We start from the raw sequence: 15,317 nt of genomic DNA on the forward strand, positions 1-15,317 counted from the left end.
GAGAGTGTAAGAAACTGAGCAAAAAGTCTTTAAAAAGGAAGAATTTTTGGCAGTCTCACTGTATTTACGAGGTAAATAATAATATTTGGGACCCACCAAGGTGAAGGAGCCCTGGCAAACAGTCCAAACTTTCAGATGGGATCCATGGTAGGCTATATCTTAGAGACCAGAATGAACTAGAGGTAGAAGGAGCCTTACCAAGATTACTACAAGGCTTGTGATACCATTCCCCGAGTAGATTAGGTGATCAGACCCCTACTCTATTTGGCAAGCAGAGGATTAGCCTTGTCTTTTGGCAAGACATCACTTAGAGCCTCAACAATTTTTCAGAAACTATCAAGCATGCCAAAACAAACAAAAAAAACCAGAAACTGACAGAAAAACAATAGGAACAGATGCACAGGTGATCCAAATACTGGAGTTAAAACAAGAGCATTAAAACAACTATGATTAATAATTTTAAAAATATGGAAGATGGAGCATTCATGAGAAAGGCATACAGTCTATGAAAAAAAGACTACACTGAAATTAAGTACAGTCAGTTCATATAAAGACACCATCAGGGAAACAACATGACTTTGGGTCAGGAAAGTATTTATAATAAATGTATCTGTCAAAAAAACTTGAAAAGACAAAGCAAAAATCTTCATAAAAGAAGATATCCAAATGGCTAACATGTAAATTCACTTAATTTTCATTATTAGAAGGAAATACAAATTAAAACCACAATGTGATGCTATACACCAGTATGGCTAAAAAGAAAGTGATACCACCAAGAGTTGGCAAGGATATGCAGCAACAAAAATCTGTACTTATAGTGGGAGTATAACTTGGTACAACTTCTTTGGTAAACTGGTTGGTGGTATCAGACCTCAAGATACACATACCTTATGACCTAGCAATTCCATTTCTAGGCATATGTCCAACAGAAGTGTATGTATGTACATTCACCAAAAGACATGTAAAAGAATGTTCACAGCAGCACCATTTATACTTTCCCCAACCTGCTAACAATCCAAATGGCCATGAACTAAACAGATTAACTGTGGCACATTCATATGATAGATATTACACAATTGTGGCATATTCATATGATAGATATTATATAGCAATGAATAAACTGCTGAATAGCAACAGCACGGATGGATCTCACAACGCATAATGTGGGATGAAAGAAGACATAAAAGAGCTCACTGAGTATGATTCCATTTCTATAAAGGCAAAAACAAAGCAAAAGCAATTTATGGTGTTAGAAGACTGATGACTAGGAGAACAGGCATAAGGCAGGCTGGATGCCATTGGTGTTTCTTAATCTGGGTCATTTGTCACTTTGTGAAAATTCATCAGGCTAACACACTGTTCATGCAGCTTTCAGTAGATATTACATGTCAACTAACTTTATTTTTAAAATTATGTCTGTATATAAAGCTGTTAATGCTTATCCTGAAAAATCCATTTGTAAAACGGCAAACTTATAGTCTAACTGGAATTCCACTAGATTTTGTTGTAATGATATGAAACTATTCAATTAACTGCTACCAGTGAAAGCTCTTTTTTGTTTTTGGGCCAGAGTCTCGTTCTGTCGCCCAGGCTAGAGTGCAGTGGCGCGATCTCAGGTGACTCTAACCTCCACCTCCCGGGTTCAAGCAATTCTCCTGCCTCAGCCTCCCGAGTAGCTGGGACTACAGGCGCACACCACCATGCCCAGCTAATTCTTTGTGTTTTTAGTAGAGATGGGGTTTCACCGTGTTGCCCAGGCTGGTGTCAAACTCCTGAGCTCAGGAGCCTCGGCCTCCCAAAATGCTGGGATTACAGGCGTGAGCCACCGTGCCCAGCCCAGCTCTTTTTTAATGAACCACATCTGGGAGGAAAACTGAGGAAACTGGTAATTTTTATGGAAGCCTGAGTGTGACTAACATATGTTATCTACTTGTAGTTTACCTTGGAGAAACACTTCTATGTCTAAAATTAGTAATTCATTTCTCCAGGCATTGTTATTATATAGTAGGTAAGAGCATAGGTTCTGAAGACAGAATGTTTAGATCCAAATCCAGGCTCTGCCATTTACTACTTGAGTGTTTTGGGGCAAGAAACTCTGCTTTGATTTCCTCATCTGTAAAAGAGGGATACATTTATTATTAGGATTAAATAAATTTTAATAAACAATGAGTAGGATGGACAGGCGTGGTGGCTCACGCCTATAATTCCAGCACTTTGGGAGGCTGAGGCAGGCGGATCACCTGAGGTGACGAGTTCAAGAGCAGCCTGGCCAACATGGTGAAACCCTATCTCTATTAAAAACACAAAATTAGCTGGGCGTGGCAACACATGCCTGTAATCCCAGCTACTCAGGAGGCTGAGGCCGAAGAATCGCCTAAACCCGGGAGGTGAAGGTTGCAGTGAGCTAAGATCGTGCCACATTGCACTCCAGCCTGGGCCAAAAGAGCGAAACTCCATCTCCCAAACATCAACAACAGCAGCAACAAAAGAATGAGTATGGAGGAACACATGCAAAATAGTAGTAACTTTCTTAAGACACTGTGGCTCGTAACTCCTTCCTGTCCCCCTTTCTATCTCTGTAAACATTTCTTTATCACATGAAATTCAATGTGAGATTTTTTTAGGCCGTATTAATATTTTATTCAATCAGTATTGGTGAAATGGTCTGCTCTTGGGTGCCTTAGACCCTGCTGCTTACTCTTTGGAAGTAATTGCATATAAAGGCATTTTCTTCCAACTTAAGCAAGTTTCATTTTTGTCATGTGTTCTGGGCCATAAACTTTCTCTTCTATGAGCTTCTGCAGCTCAGTTGTTATTGCCTTTCCTATTTCCTCTTGACTCTAAAAACAAAAATGCTTAAACTTCTAAATCCAGCCATACTACAGACACAGACAACAGTGGCACTAATTCCTTCAATACCTGGGGCATGAGAAAAAACAATGATAAAATCCGGTTTTCTCTAGAGCCAGGATAATAACAGGGGGAACAATATATGTCTTTTTTCCTTTGTAAGGGTTCCTTTATTTCTTAAATGTTTTTAAAAATTTAAAAATAGATAATGTATACAAAAGTACATGAATGACATGTAGAACAGCTATGATGGAGTCCCACACTTAAGGAATCTGAAAAATTGGGGGGAAAAATATCTATTTGAAGACATTAGAAGGCTGTGGAGGCAGCCATAACCTGAGAGACCAATAACTAGAGAGACCAAGATCCAAGAGACGTGAGCTAGACACTTGGCCAGTGTTCTTCTCTCAAGGCATTTGTCAACTCAGGCACACAGGATGCTATGAAACCAAGCAAAAAGTGACTGAAATCACAGAGGGCTGGTATTGAGGAGCCAAGAACTGGAATATAAGACCAGCAATAGGAGGGGAGCCACAGACCATATCCCAGGCAAGAGGGCTGTAACACAAGAATGGGGGAAAATAAGAAATCACCAAGTCTTATAAAATCTGCAGATCAGCCTCAGTTCTGCTCAATTTCTGAACAGATTGAAATGTTGTACTGTATCTCTATTGCCACATAATAATTTACTCCAAAACATAATGGCCTAAAAATCCAAACATTCATTATCTCAATTCCTGTGGGTAAATAAGTAGGAAGTCGTGGAGTCAAGGGTTCCGGCTCACGTTTTCTCATGAGGTTGCAGTCAGGATGCTGGCAGGTGCTGTAGTCACTTGCTCCAGAGCAAGTGATCTAAGAGAGAACAAGGAAGCTAATGTATTTTATGATCTACTAAAATAATGTCACTTGTGCCATATTCTATGCATTAGAAGTGAGTCACTAAGTATAGTCCAAGATGGAATTAGGCTCCACATTTTAAAGGAGGGGTACTGAAAATTTGTGGACATATCTAAAATCCAGCACAGGTGCTGTGTCTCTCTGCTGCTTTCCAGAGTACAGGGTGAGTCTAGTCTAGGGGAAGACATCATTCAGAGCCTTTACCATTTCCAATATACAATATCCAGTAATCAAACACAAAATTAGCAACTGTCCTAACAGACAGGACAAAGATGTAAAAGAGCAAACACAAATAGAATTCAAAGTGACCCAGATAGGAGAGTTGTGAGAAATAGATCTGAAAATCTCAGTGACTAAAATGTTCAACACATGGATGGCAAGGTAAATAATTTCACCAGAGAATGTGAATCTGTAAAAAATAACCAAGAACTGAAAAATATACAAATTGAAAATAAGAATTCAATACATGAGTTTAATAGCTACTTGGATCAAGTAAAAGAAAGGATTAGGATTAATAAGCTGGAACACGATACAGGTTAGTTGAAGATACCCAGACAAAAGTATCTAGAGCAAAACAGATGCAGTATATAGAAAAGCACATAATTAGAAACCAGTAAGATAGAAGACATGGAATGCTCCAGAAGCAGTATCTGAAGCAATATCAATAATTTTCCCAAGACAATGAAAGGTATCAAGCTACAGATTCAAGAAGGGCCAAGTATACTCCCCACCACCTAACATCTTATATTAATAGTATATTGATGAAAACCAAAGTAGATTATCTTAAAAGCAGCTGGAGACATATCTTCGAAAAAGCAAAACTAAAATGTTAAAACATTTCAACAGAAATAGAAGTCAGAAAGCAATGTGATGAAAATAACAGTGCTCAAAGAAAATAGTTGCCAACCTATAATTCTATACCCAAGTTAACATACCCTTCAAAAATAAAGACAACATGAAGTCATTTCCGGATAAAAACTGACCGCATTTTTTTCTAAGCAGAATTAAAAGCAAAAGAAATAATAAATAGAGATCTTCATGTGGAAAAAAAAAAAAATGAGCCCAGATGGAAAGATGAAACTACAGGAAGAAATGGGCAAGAGAAAACATAAATATGTGGGTAACTCTAAATAAACAATGATGGTACATAGTAGTCATCCTCTGGGACTTAATGTAAAATTGAAGTGCACAAAAACACATAAGATGGGGAAAACAGTAAACAAAGCTGAAGTATTCTAAGATCAAGCATTGTCTATAAAAGAGCTGAAGTAGTACTCCAATGAGTAAAGAATACATGTCATCAGGATAACTTCTAAGGGAATAATGAGAACGGTAAAATTAACAAGGTAATGGGGAATGGAAAAAAAGATTAATTCAAAAGACGGCTAAAACAGAGAGACAGATACATATGAGGAAAAGGACCATAAAACTGGGCAAATAGAAAACAGATAGTAAGATTGTAATTATAAATCCACACACATCAGTCAGATTACACTAAGCATACGTCACTTTGCTGATTAAATACAATGCTAGTGTCCATGCAGCCATATTCAGGTAAGTAAATTTTAAATTATCAGCACTTCAGAAATCCATATGCCTCTATCCTGTATCATAAACTTCCTCACCATAAATGGCATATGTGGTACTAATCTCCTTGTTTTACTCTCTAGATTTACTATGCAGCTTAGAATCCCTGAATCATACACTTTGCTTTATGGCTATTTTTGAACTTCATTTAAATGGAATCATACACGTCTTTGTGGGAATAATCCATACTGTTGCATGTGACTGCAGTTCCTTCATTTTCTTTCATGCACAACATTCCACTGTACAGATTTACTGTAATTTCCTTTTCAACTGTAGATGGACACTTTCAGTTTTTGGCCGTTATAAAAAATGCTGCTAATAAACATTCCTATACATATATTCTATGGCATATGAACATGCAATAGGCATACCTCTAACTAGGGAATATCAAGAGATGGGACTGCTAGGTCAAAGGATATTCATATCTTTGATATTTCCAGATAATGCCAATTTTCTTTTAGACTACTATACCAATTTACTCACCCAAGAACAAAATATTAAATACAACTTCCTTTATTTCAAAACCTCACCAATACCCAGTAGTCAGATTTTTAAATGTATTTTTTCCTTACCTGATATGAAATGATATCTCATTGTGGTTTTAATTTGCATTTCCCTGATTACTAATGAAGATGAACACCTTTTCATATGTTTATTGGCCATTTCGAACTCCTCTTTTGTGAAGTGGATGCACAAGTCTTTTGCCCATTTTTCTTTTGTATTATTTGGCTTTTACTCATTGACTTGTTGAAGTTCTTTATATATATTCTGCGTACTAGTCCTCTACAGGTTATATGTGCTGCGAGTATCTTCTCCAACTCGGATGGCCTGTCTTCTCACTATCTTTATAGTGCCTTTTGAGAAAAGAAGTTTCTAATTTTAATGTGGTAAAATTAATCCATTTTTCTTTATGGCAAGGGCATTTATGTCTTAAGAAATCTTTCCCTACCCAAGTTCATGAAGACATTATATATTCTAAAAGCTCTATAATTATAATATTCTAATATTCTATTCTAATATAATTCTAATATCTAAAGCTTTATAATACATATTCTAAAAGCTTTATAATTTCCTTTAGATATTTTTAGTTCCTTAATCCACATGAGTTTGTTTTTATAGCTTTACATAGGGGTCCAATTTCATATTTCCCCCAACATAAACACCAAACAAGATGGTACCATTTACTAAAAGTCAATCATTTCCCAAATGATTGACTGCCACACAGTCTCCACCACATATCACACGTACATACATACATGGGTTTCTGGACTCTCTACTGTTACACTGATGTACTTGTCCAGCACGTGCCCATCTCATACTCTGCTATTACTGTAGCTTTGTAATATCCTAACATCTGATGGCAAATTCCTTCCATTTTGTTTCTCTAAACAGTATCCTGAGCTCTGAACCCATTGCATTTTAGAATCACGTTAAGTTCTATAAAATTACACACAGAGATACTGACTGAAATTGTACTCTATGATGTGGACAGAGTAGTAGTATATTTATATAGTATATCTTTTAAATTGCTTTTTCTTTAATATGTAACATTTTATATTTTCTTCAGCTATTGTTTGTCTTATTAAATGTATTCCCAGGTACCTGATAAGTTTTGGGGCTTCTATAATGGTATTACAGCTTTTCCAAAATTTTATTTCCTAATTGTTTCTATCTTGTATTCTCAACAGGAATACAAAAGATTTCTTAAGATATTTGAATTCAGCAATCTTCTTTTACTCTTATTAATTTTAATAATCTGTAGGCTTCACTGGATTTCATACATACACACCCCAGTCACCCAAAAATAGTAATAATATTGTTCCTTCTTTACTATACTTTGTATTTTTCTTTTTCCCCCAAATTTTTGGCATTCTTGCATTAGCTAAGACATTCAGTATTTTATATAAAATGGTGACAGCAGGCGTCTTTCTTTTGTATCTCCAAGGAACACTTCCAATGTTTCACCATCAGATTTGTCTTAGGGTTTTTGTAGATAATTTTTGTCAGATTAAAGAAGTTACCTCTTATTCTGAGTTTGCCAAGAATTTATTTTAATCATAAATGGGTATTTTATCAAGTCCTGTATCTATAGTGAGTTGTGAGTTGATAATGGATTTTCTCCAGGCAAATCACATTATTTATTTTATTTTTTGAGACAGTCTTACTCTGTTGCCCAGGCTGGACTACAGTGGCGTGATGTCAGCTCACTGCAACCTCTGCCTCCTGGGTTCAAGCGATTCTCCTGCATCAGCCTCCCGAGTAGCTAGGACTGCAGGTTCGTGCCACCATGCCTAGTTAATTTTTTTTTTTTTTTTTTTTTTGAGATGGAGTTTTGCTCTTGTTGCTCAGGCTAGAGTGCAATGGTGTGATCCTGGCTTACTGCAACCTCTGCCTCCTGGGTTCAAGCAATTCTCCTGCGTCAGCCTCCCGAGTAGCTGGGATTACAGGCATGCACCATCATGCCCAGCTAATTTTGTATTTTTTTTTCTTTTTGAGATGGAGTCTAGCTCTGTCCCCCAGACTGGAGCGCAGTGGCAAGATCCCGGCTCACTGCAAGCTCCGCCTCCCAGGTTCACGCCATTCTCCTGCCTCAGCCTCCTGAGTAGCTGGGACTATAGGTGCCCACCACCATGCCTGGCTAATTTTTTGTATTTTTAGTAGAGATGGGGTTTCACCTTGTTGGCCAGGATGGTCTCGATCTCCTGACCTCGTGATCCACCTTGGCCTCCTGAAGTGCTGGGATTACAGGCGTGAGCCACCGCACCCGGCCTAATTTTGTATTTTTAGTAGAGACAGGGTTTCTCCATGTTGGTCAGGCTAGTCTTGAACTCCTGACCTCAGGTGGTCTGCCCGCCTGGGCCTCCCAAAGAGCTGGGATTATAGGCATGAGCCACCGTGCCTGGCCAATTTTTTAATTTTTAATTTTTTTTTTTAGTAGATATGCCGTTTCACCATGTTGGTCAGGCTGGTCTCAAACTCCTGACCTCAAGTGATCCACCTGCCTCAGTCTCCCAAAGTGCTGGGATTACAGGCATGAGCCACCACGCCCAGCCACATGAATTGATGTTGAATTGTTAAACCAAGGTTCCCATACTCTTGAGTCAAACTCAACTTTTGTAGACTATTGAACTTGGTTTACTAGTTATCTTGTTTAGGACACCTGCATCTATTTTGTGGTTTAAAGCAGGCTGTAATTTTCCATTTCTGTAAAATTTTAAAATTGATTTTATAATAGTATTAGGGTTATGCTAGTCTCATAAAATGAGCTGAAGAACGTTCCCTTTTTTTCTGTTCTTTGGAAGAGTTTGCTTAAAGCTGGTGTTATTTCTTGCTTAAATATTTTATAAAACTCACCATTAAAGCCATCAGATTCAAGTTACACATTTGTTACACCTATCCGCACATTCACCATGGGCTGAGAGTGCTGCCTCAGTTTTATAAATCCCAGGGTTCTTCCTTCAGAATAGAACATGAGATAGATTTGTTCATATAACAGACACAAACCACTGCTAAATTGGATATTTTTCTATAAAGTGCTATTTTAATGGTGTCTTTTTCACTTCCATCACTACCACTTTTTATTTTTTGTTACTTCATGAGTTTCAGCACATGCATCAATAAGGGGTCACACTACAAAGTGTCACTGAAATGCGGCTCTTGCCGTCATCAACTAAATGCCTCCTTCACAGAGGCTTCCTGGCTTAAAACAAAATGTGGTCACAACTGCATGTTAAATCCCCCAACACAAACATAAACGGTTTAGATCTGTAATGCTTCTCCTTTGTTTTAGAGCCTCCTTGTGTACGCATAGTTATTTGTGGGAGAGGGTGTTCTTCAAACAATGGCCATCATTCAATCTACTTATCTTTGATTTTATGTTTTCCTCTTTTTAAAAACTCAAGTATAGGGCCAGGTACAGTGGCTCATGCCTGTAATCCCAGCACTCTGGGAGGCAGAGGCAGAGGCAGAGGCAGGCAGATTGCCTGAGCCCAGGAGTTCCAGACCAGGCTGGGCAACATGGTGAAGCCCTGCCCCTACAAAAAAATACAAAAAATTAGCCCAGTATGGTGATTGCACACCTGTAGTCCCAGTTACCTGGGAGGCTGAGGTGGAAGATCACTTGAGCCCAGGAGGTCGAGGCTGCAGTGAGCCGTGATTGTACTAGTATACTCCAGCCTGGGCAACAAAGTGAGACCCTATCTCAAAAACACCCACAAAACCCTAAAACCAAAAAAACCCCACAACTGAAGTATAATATGTAAAAGTAAAACTATAGGACATTTTAAGAGTCAATGTTAAGAATAATCAATATTATAAAGATCCAAAACTGTGATGAAGAAAAAATTCATTATTATAGATTTAGATAAATTTATGCATGTTTGCAGAAACACCTACCTTTCAGAAACAGACTTATTTTGATCTGCTGATAAATTAATTTTTTTACTTCCTTTTTCTGAAGGGTTAGAAGGCTCATAATTCACAGAAGACCTTTCAACTGGACTATTAACTGACTCCAGATTCTTATCCAAAATCATAGCCTCTGAATTTGCAACCTATTAAATACGTGAGAAAAAAGCAGTTGAGGGGAATTTTACCAATCATATCCTTCCAAACAAAATAAGGATTTTCAAAGTATTCTTGCATACATATGGCAAAACATAAGTTAAATCACATGTATTTCGATGGCTGATGACCATGATTGTGATTTGCCTGCCAAAATGAATTTTTAAAAACTCTGAAGAAATAAAAATGATGGTATACATCAACTTCCTAGCTTGGATGGAAAGAAGGAAAAACAAATGTTCAGGTACTTAGACAACACTGTATTCCTGTGAGACTAAGTTTTAGGAACTAATAACTTAAGAAAATTTTACTTTTGTTATACTTCTAATAAGACTAAAAATAACTCAGATTGCTAACTTGCTCTTCCAATTGCTGAGTTTATTTAAAACTTGAAGCTGAAACATTCAGTGTTCTCAGCTTTGGTTAAGAATTTGCAGCATTTTATATATATGTAAATATATATGTACATTAATTCAAAAGGATCAAGGGACAGCATGAACAAAAATGTACTGGGTGCCATGGAAGCCGGGGCACCTGTCTGTTGCCCCAAACCCGTAGCAGTGGTGGCTAACCCCCCAATTCTATACTTGCAGGATCGGGGGCCCAGTTCACCACAGCAGCACTATCAGTTGGGTGCTCATCTGACATCTGGGGCAATGGCAGGCCCAATCCGTTGCAGTGGTAGTGACCATAGGCCAACTTTTCCTGAATTTCCCACCCAATAGCACTGGGGATTGAGGTGGCACCTGCAGGGGCTAAATGGGAGACCCTGTGGAGCCAGAAGAGTGAAGCTAAGCAGTATGGCACTGTAAGAGCTCTGAAAAGTAAACTGTCATTGAAACCGCAGCTTAAAAGAAGAGGCCAGGATCTACACACTAAAGCTAAACAGGGGAACTTCCTGCTGAAAGAGAGTCCTATGCTTAGTGTTTTCAAAGAGCCCTCCATGTGACTGGATACTGAGACACTGGATCCTTCCAAGGCACTAGCAAAAGGGTGTCCAGGCAAAATCTTGCCTTTCTCTGCATACTCTTCTGACAGTGAGCCTCCTAGAGTCTTCTGCAATCTGGACAGGTTGAGAATTGCCTAAATCATTAAGTCCTGATTCCTTTCTGCTAAACAGTTTCTTCTTCAGTTTTTCTTTTACTCACATTGTAAAAAGAAGCAAGAGGAAATCAGGCCAAACCTTCAACACTTTGCTCAGAATAATCCCAGCTACTCAGGAGGCTAAGGCACGAGAATTGATTGAATCCAGGAGGCAGATGTTGCAGTGAGCCGAGATTGTGCCACTGCACTCCAGCCTGGGCAACAGAGCCAGACTTTGACTCCAAAAAATAAAAATTAAAGAAGAAATAAAATCTCATAAGTCAAACAAAATCCAAATTCATTGTTTACAAGTTCTGCTTTCCATGTAACTGTAAGATACAATGCAACTAAACTTCCTGCCACTATATAACACAAATCCCCTTTCCTCCTGTTTCCAATAACATGTTCCTCACTTCCTTTCAAGTCCTCACCAACAATGCTTTTAATGTCTATATTTCTACCAAAAGTTTGTTTATGATCTAGGTATTAAGTCCATGGTAGGTTTTCTCCACTGTGCTCCTCATTTCCTTTTAACCACCACGGGCAGTCTTTAACTTCCAAATTTCTACTAAGAATCTGTTCAAGGCAATCTAGCCTTTTTATAAAGCATGCTCCTCAAAACTCTTCTAGTCTCTAAGCACTACCCTACTCCAAAGCCACTTTCACATTTTTAGGTATTGGTTACAGCAGCACCCCATACTTCCCGATACCAAATTCTCTGTAAGTTTCCTGAAGTTACCTTAACAAATTACCACAAACTGCATGGCTTATTTTATCACAGTTTTAGAAGCCAAAAGTTTGAAATCAGTTTTACTAAGCTAAAATCAAGGTACTGGCCTTCCTTCTGGAGGCTGCCTGTTTCTGGACTTGAGGCCCTCCTCTATCTTCAGTGTACTTGATTCTCCATCCTTTGCTTCCATTGTCTCATTTCTTTTTTCTGCTTTTGACCTTGCCACATGTTTTGTAAGAACCCTTTTGATTAAAATGAGCCCACACAGATAATCCAGGATTAACTACCCATCATCTCAAGGTACTTAATAATACCTACAAAAACTCTTTTCACCATGTAAGGTAATATATTCACAAGTTCTCAGAATTAGGTCATGGACATCTTGCAGGGACCATTTTTTCCATCTACCACAGCTGTAGAAGGTCGAAAAATCACTATCAACTATCTTGGCACAATTAACTCAAACATGACATTTACAGAACATTACAGCCAACATTCTGTACATGGAACATTCACCAAGTGAATATGCTGGCCTATAAAATAAGTTCAACTTTCAAAATTTAAGGTTTACATAGTACGTTCTCTGACTAAATGAAATCAGGTATTAGAAAAATAAAATACCTAGAAGTCACAAATATTTTGAAATTAAACACACACTTCCAAATAATTCACAGGTCAAAGAATACAAGGAACATTATAAATCATTTTGAACTGATGAAAAACAAAGATATGACAGAACCCATGACAAAAACCACATGATTATCTCAAAAGATGCAGAAAAGGCCTTTGACAAAATTCAACACTTCATGCTAAAAACTCTCAATAAACTAGGTATTGATGGAACGTATCTCAAAATAATAAGAGCTATTTACGACAAACCCACAGCCAATATCATACTGAATGGGCAAAAACTGGAAGCATTCCGTTTGAAAACTGGCACAAGAGAAGGATGCCCTCTCTCTCACTACTATTCAACATAGTATTGGAAGTTCTGGCCAGGGCAATCAGGCAAGAGAAAGAAATATGGGGTATTCAAATAAGAAGAGAGGAAATCAAATTATTTTTCTTTGTAGATAACATGACTGTATATTTAGTAAACCCCATCATCTCAGCCCCAAATCTCCTTAAGCTGATAAGCAACTTAAGCAAAGTCTCAGGATACAAAATCAATGTGCGAAAATCACAAGCATTCCTATACACCAATAACAGACAGAACCAAATCATGAGTGAACTCCCATTCACAATTACTACAAAGAGAATACCTAGGAATCCAACTTACAAGGGATGTGAAGGGCCTCTTCAAGGAGAACTACAAACCACTGCTCAAGGAAGTGAGAGAGGACACAAATAAATGGAAAAACATTCCATGCTAATGGATAGGAAGAATCAATACTATGAAAATGGCCATACCGCCCAAAGTAATTTATAGATTCAATGCTATCCCCATCAAGCTACTATTGACTTTCTTCACAGAATTGGAAAAAAATACTTAAAATTTCATATGGAACCAAAAAAGAGCCCACATAGCCAAGACAATCCTAAGCAAATAGAACAAAGCTGGAGGCATCACGCTACCTGACTTCAAACTATACTACAAGGCTACAGTAACCAAAACAGCATGGTACTGGTACCAAAACAGATATATAGACCAATGGAACAGAACAGAGGCCTCAGAAATAACACCACCTATCTACAACCATCTGACCTTTGACAAACCTGACAAAAACAAGCAATGGGGAAAGGATTCCCTATTTAATAAATGGTGTTGGGAAACCTGGCTAGCCATATGCAGAAAACTGAAACTGGACCCCTTCCTTACACCTTATACAAAAATTAACTCAAGATGGATTAAAGACTTAATCGTAAGACCTAAAACCATAAAAGCCCTAGAAGAAAACCTAGGTGTTAGGAACAGTTTCTCTTCAAAGGGTTTGACCCCCCTTGTTCTTTGTTCTATTTTATAAGTAATCTTTCCTGCCTTTAACATGCCCAGGCATGCCTCCATCCACCAAGATTGTAGCCGACCCACACTGCCTTAAAGTTAATAGGTACAAACAATAAACTTCCTGGTTCTCTGTCCTATTCTAAATGCTAAATCTAGTCAATCAGGATCAGTTTAGATTGAGAGCTCTGACCCCAATTAACGGGGGAGGTGGGGGGGAGGCAGGGAGGACACAGAAACGGTAACAACATTAGGAATAAAAACCCTTGCTTTCCTTTGTTTGGTGTGCTCTTCTGATTGTGACTGACACAGGCAGCACCCTTCTCAGAAGTAAATCTGCCTTGCTGAGAAGTCTTTTGAGTGTTCGTTTTCTTTGCGACTCCCAGCTCATTTCTAACAATTTGGGGGCCCTGCCCAGGATCCCATTCTCCTCCAGGGAAGGGTCTCTGGTCATCTTCTGGGAGGGGACGCATCCCACTGACTCAGTGCAGTGGCCTCAAAGGCTGGAGATCGAGACCCACCCGCTGTGACGAATAAACCTGGAATCTCAGCAATGCGAGAAGAGAAGGCCTACAAATACCATGGCGACCAGGTAACTCTGTGCACAGACCAAGGTAAGAAAAGCCACTGGGGCAGTGAAGTGCTTCCTTGATGGTCTGGATATCTTGGAGGTTGAAAGTGCGTGAATGGTAACAAGCACTACTGCTGTGCGGAGTGAGTGAGTCCAATCTACGGTTCCGTGGTCAACTCATATGGCTTATGGTGGCCCTTCAGAGGTCCCATAAGGGGTTTATATTGATCCACCAATGTTAAGAAGGACCTAAATTTCCTCTGGGGAAGTGGCCAGAGAAGATGAAGCAAAAGGAGAAGAGTGCAAGAAACCTCCAGTGGTGGGAGTCCGTGGAGGCTCTAGGAAAGGAAAGGCAAGAAATCTCCAGTAGGGGGCACTGAGCCTCACACAAACCTCCAATAGTCGGGAAGGCAAGAAATTTCCAACAGGGAAAATTAAGCCTTACCACAAAACCCCCAAGATGGGAAATACCCCAAATAAGGTAGGGCATAAAAAGGATAATGCTAGCAGGAATAACATTCCCCGATTGCTCCCTAGGGCTTATGTTAAAATATTGGAAACATAATGAAAGGACTAAACACAAGAAAAAGCAACAGATGACAAAATATTTTTGTTACATCTAGACTCAGGAACCAATCCTCGAACCCTCCGTTTTCTGGCCAAAGTTTGGGTCATATGAGGATTGGCTCTGTCAGTTTTCAATAGGACATATTAATTGTAAGAGCCCTACCTCCCAAGAGGAAATAGGTTATGCCATATGTTGGTGGCAAGGACCTGTACACTCCTTTATCCCTGAAAGACTGGAGGGAACAAGTCAAAAACTAACCTTCGGTGGAAAGTTGGTTGTAATCACACCTCATCAAGTTAGAACCATCTTAAAAGGCAGGAAGGTGGCTTACCAACTTACTTAAAATATGAAGCTATCCTGTTAGAAAGAGATTATTTAACACTATCCAGTGATAATTCACTTAACCCAGCAGATTTCTTGACTGGAGATTCAAATCTAAAGAGACATAAACATGAGTGTTTAGATTTAATTAATTACCATACAAAAGTTAGGCCTAATTTAAGAGAGACCCCTTTCAAAACAGGGC

At 38.7% G+C, this 15,317-nt stretch overlaps 2 protein-coding genes across 7 annotated transcripts in view; both read right to left on the bottom strand.

Moving 5' to 3' along the window:
* The window catches only part of NUBP1 (NUBP iron-sulfur cluster assembly factor 1, cytosolic), a 612,258-nt gene that overhangs the window by 286,482 nt on the left and 310,459 nt on the right, over positions 1–15,317 (bottom strand). The gene's annotated exons all lie outside the window — the stretch shown is intronic.
* ATF7IP2 (activating transcription factor 7 interacting protein 2) overlaps positions 1–15,317 on the bottom strand; it is a 53,576-nt gene that overhangs the window by 14,208 nt on the left and 24,051 nt on the right. For 2 of the 6 annotated variants that reach the window (XM_050774285.1, XM_050774284.1), the window contains exon 6: positions 9,730–9,887. The exons of 2 other annotated variants lie outside the window; for them this stretch is intronic. In XM_050774285.1, coding sequence (XP_050630242.1) covers positions 9,730–9,887 — 158 coding nt within the window. Of the gene's footprint in view, positions 1–5,624; positions 8,791–9,729; positions 9,888–15,317 lie in introns of those variants that run through there. 2 more of the 6 variants (XM_050774287.1, XM_050774286.1) reach the window with 2 other exon arrangements.

This window comes from Macaca thibetana, chromosome 20 (assembly GCF_024542745.1).
Source record: "Macaca thibetana thibetana isolate TM-01 chromosome 20, ASM2454274v1, whole genome shotgun sequence".
NCBI classification, from domain to species: domain Eukaryota; kingdom Metazoa; phylum Chordata; class Mammalia; order Primates; family Cercopithecidae; genus Macaca; species Macaca thibetana.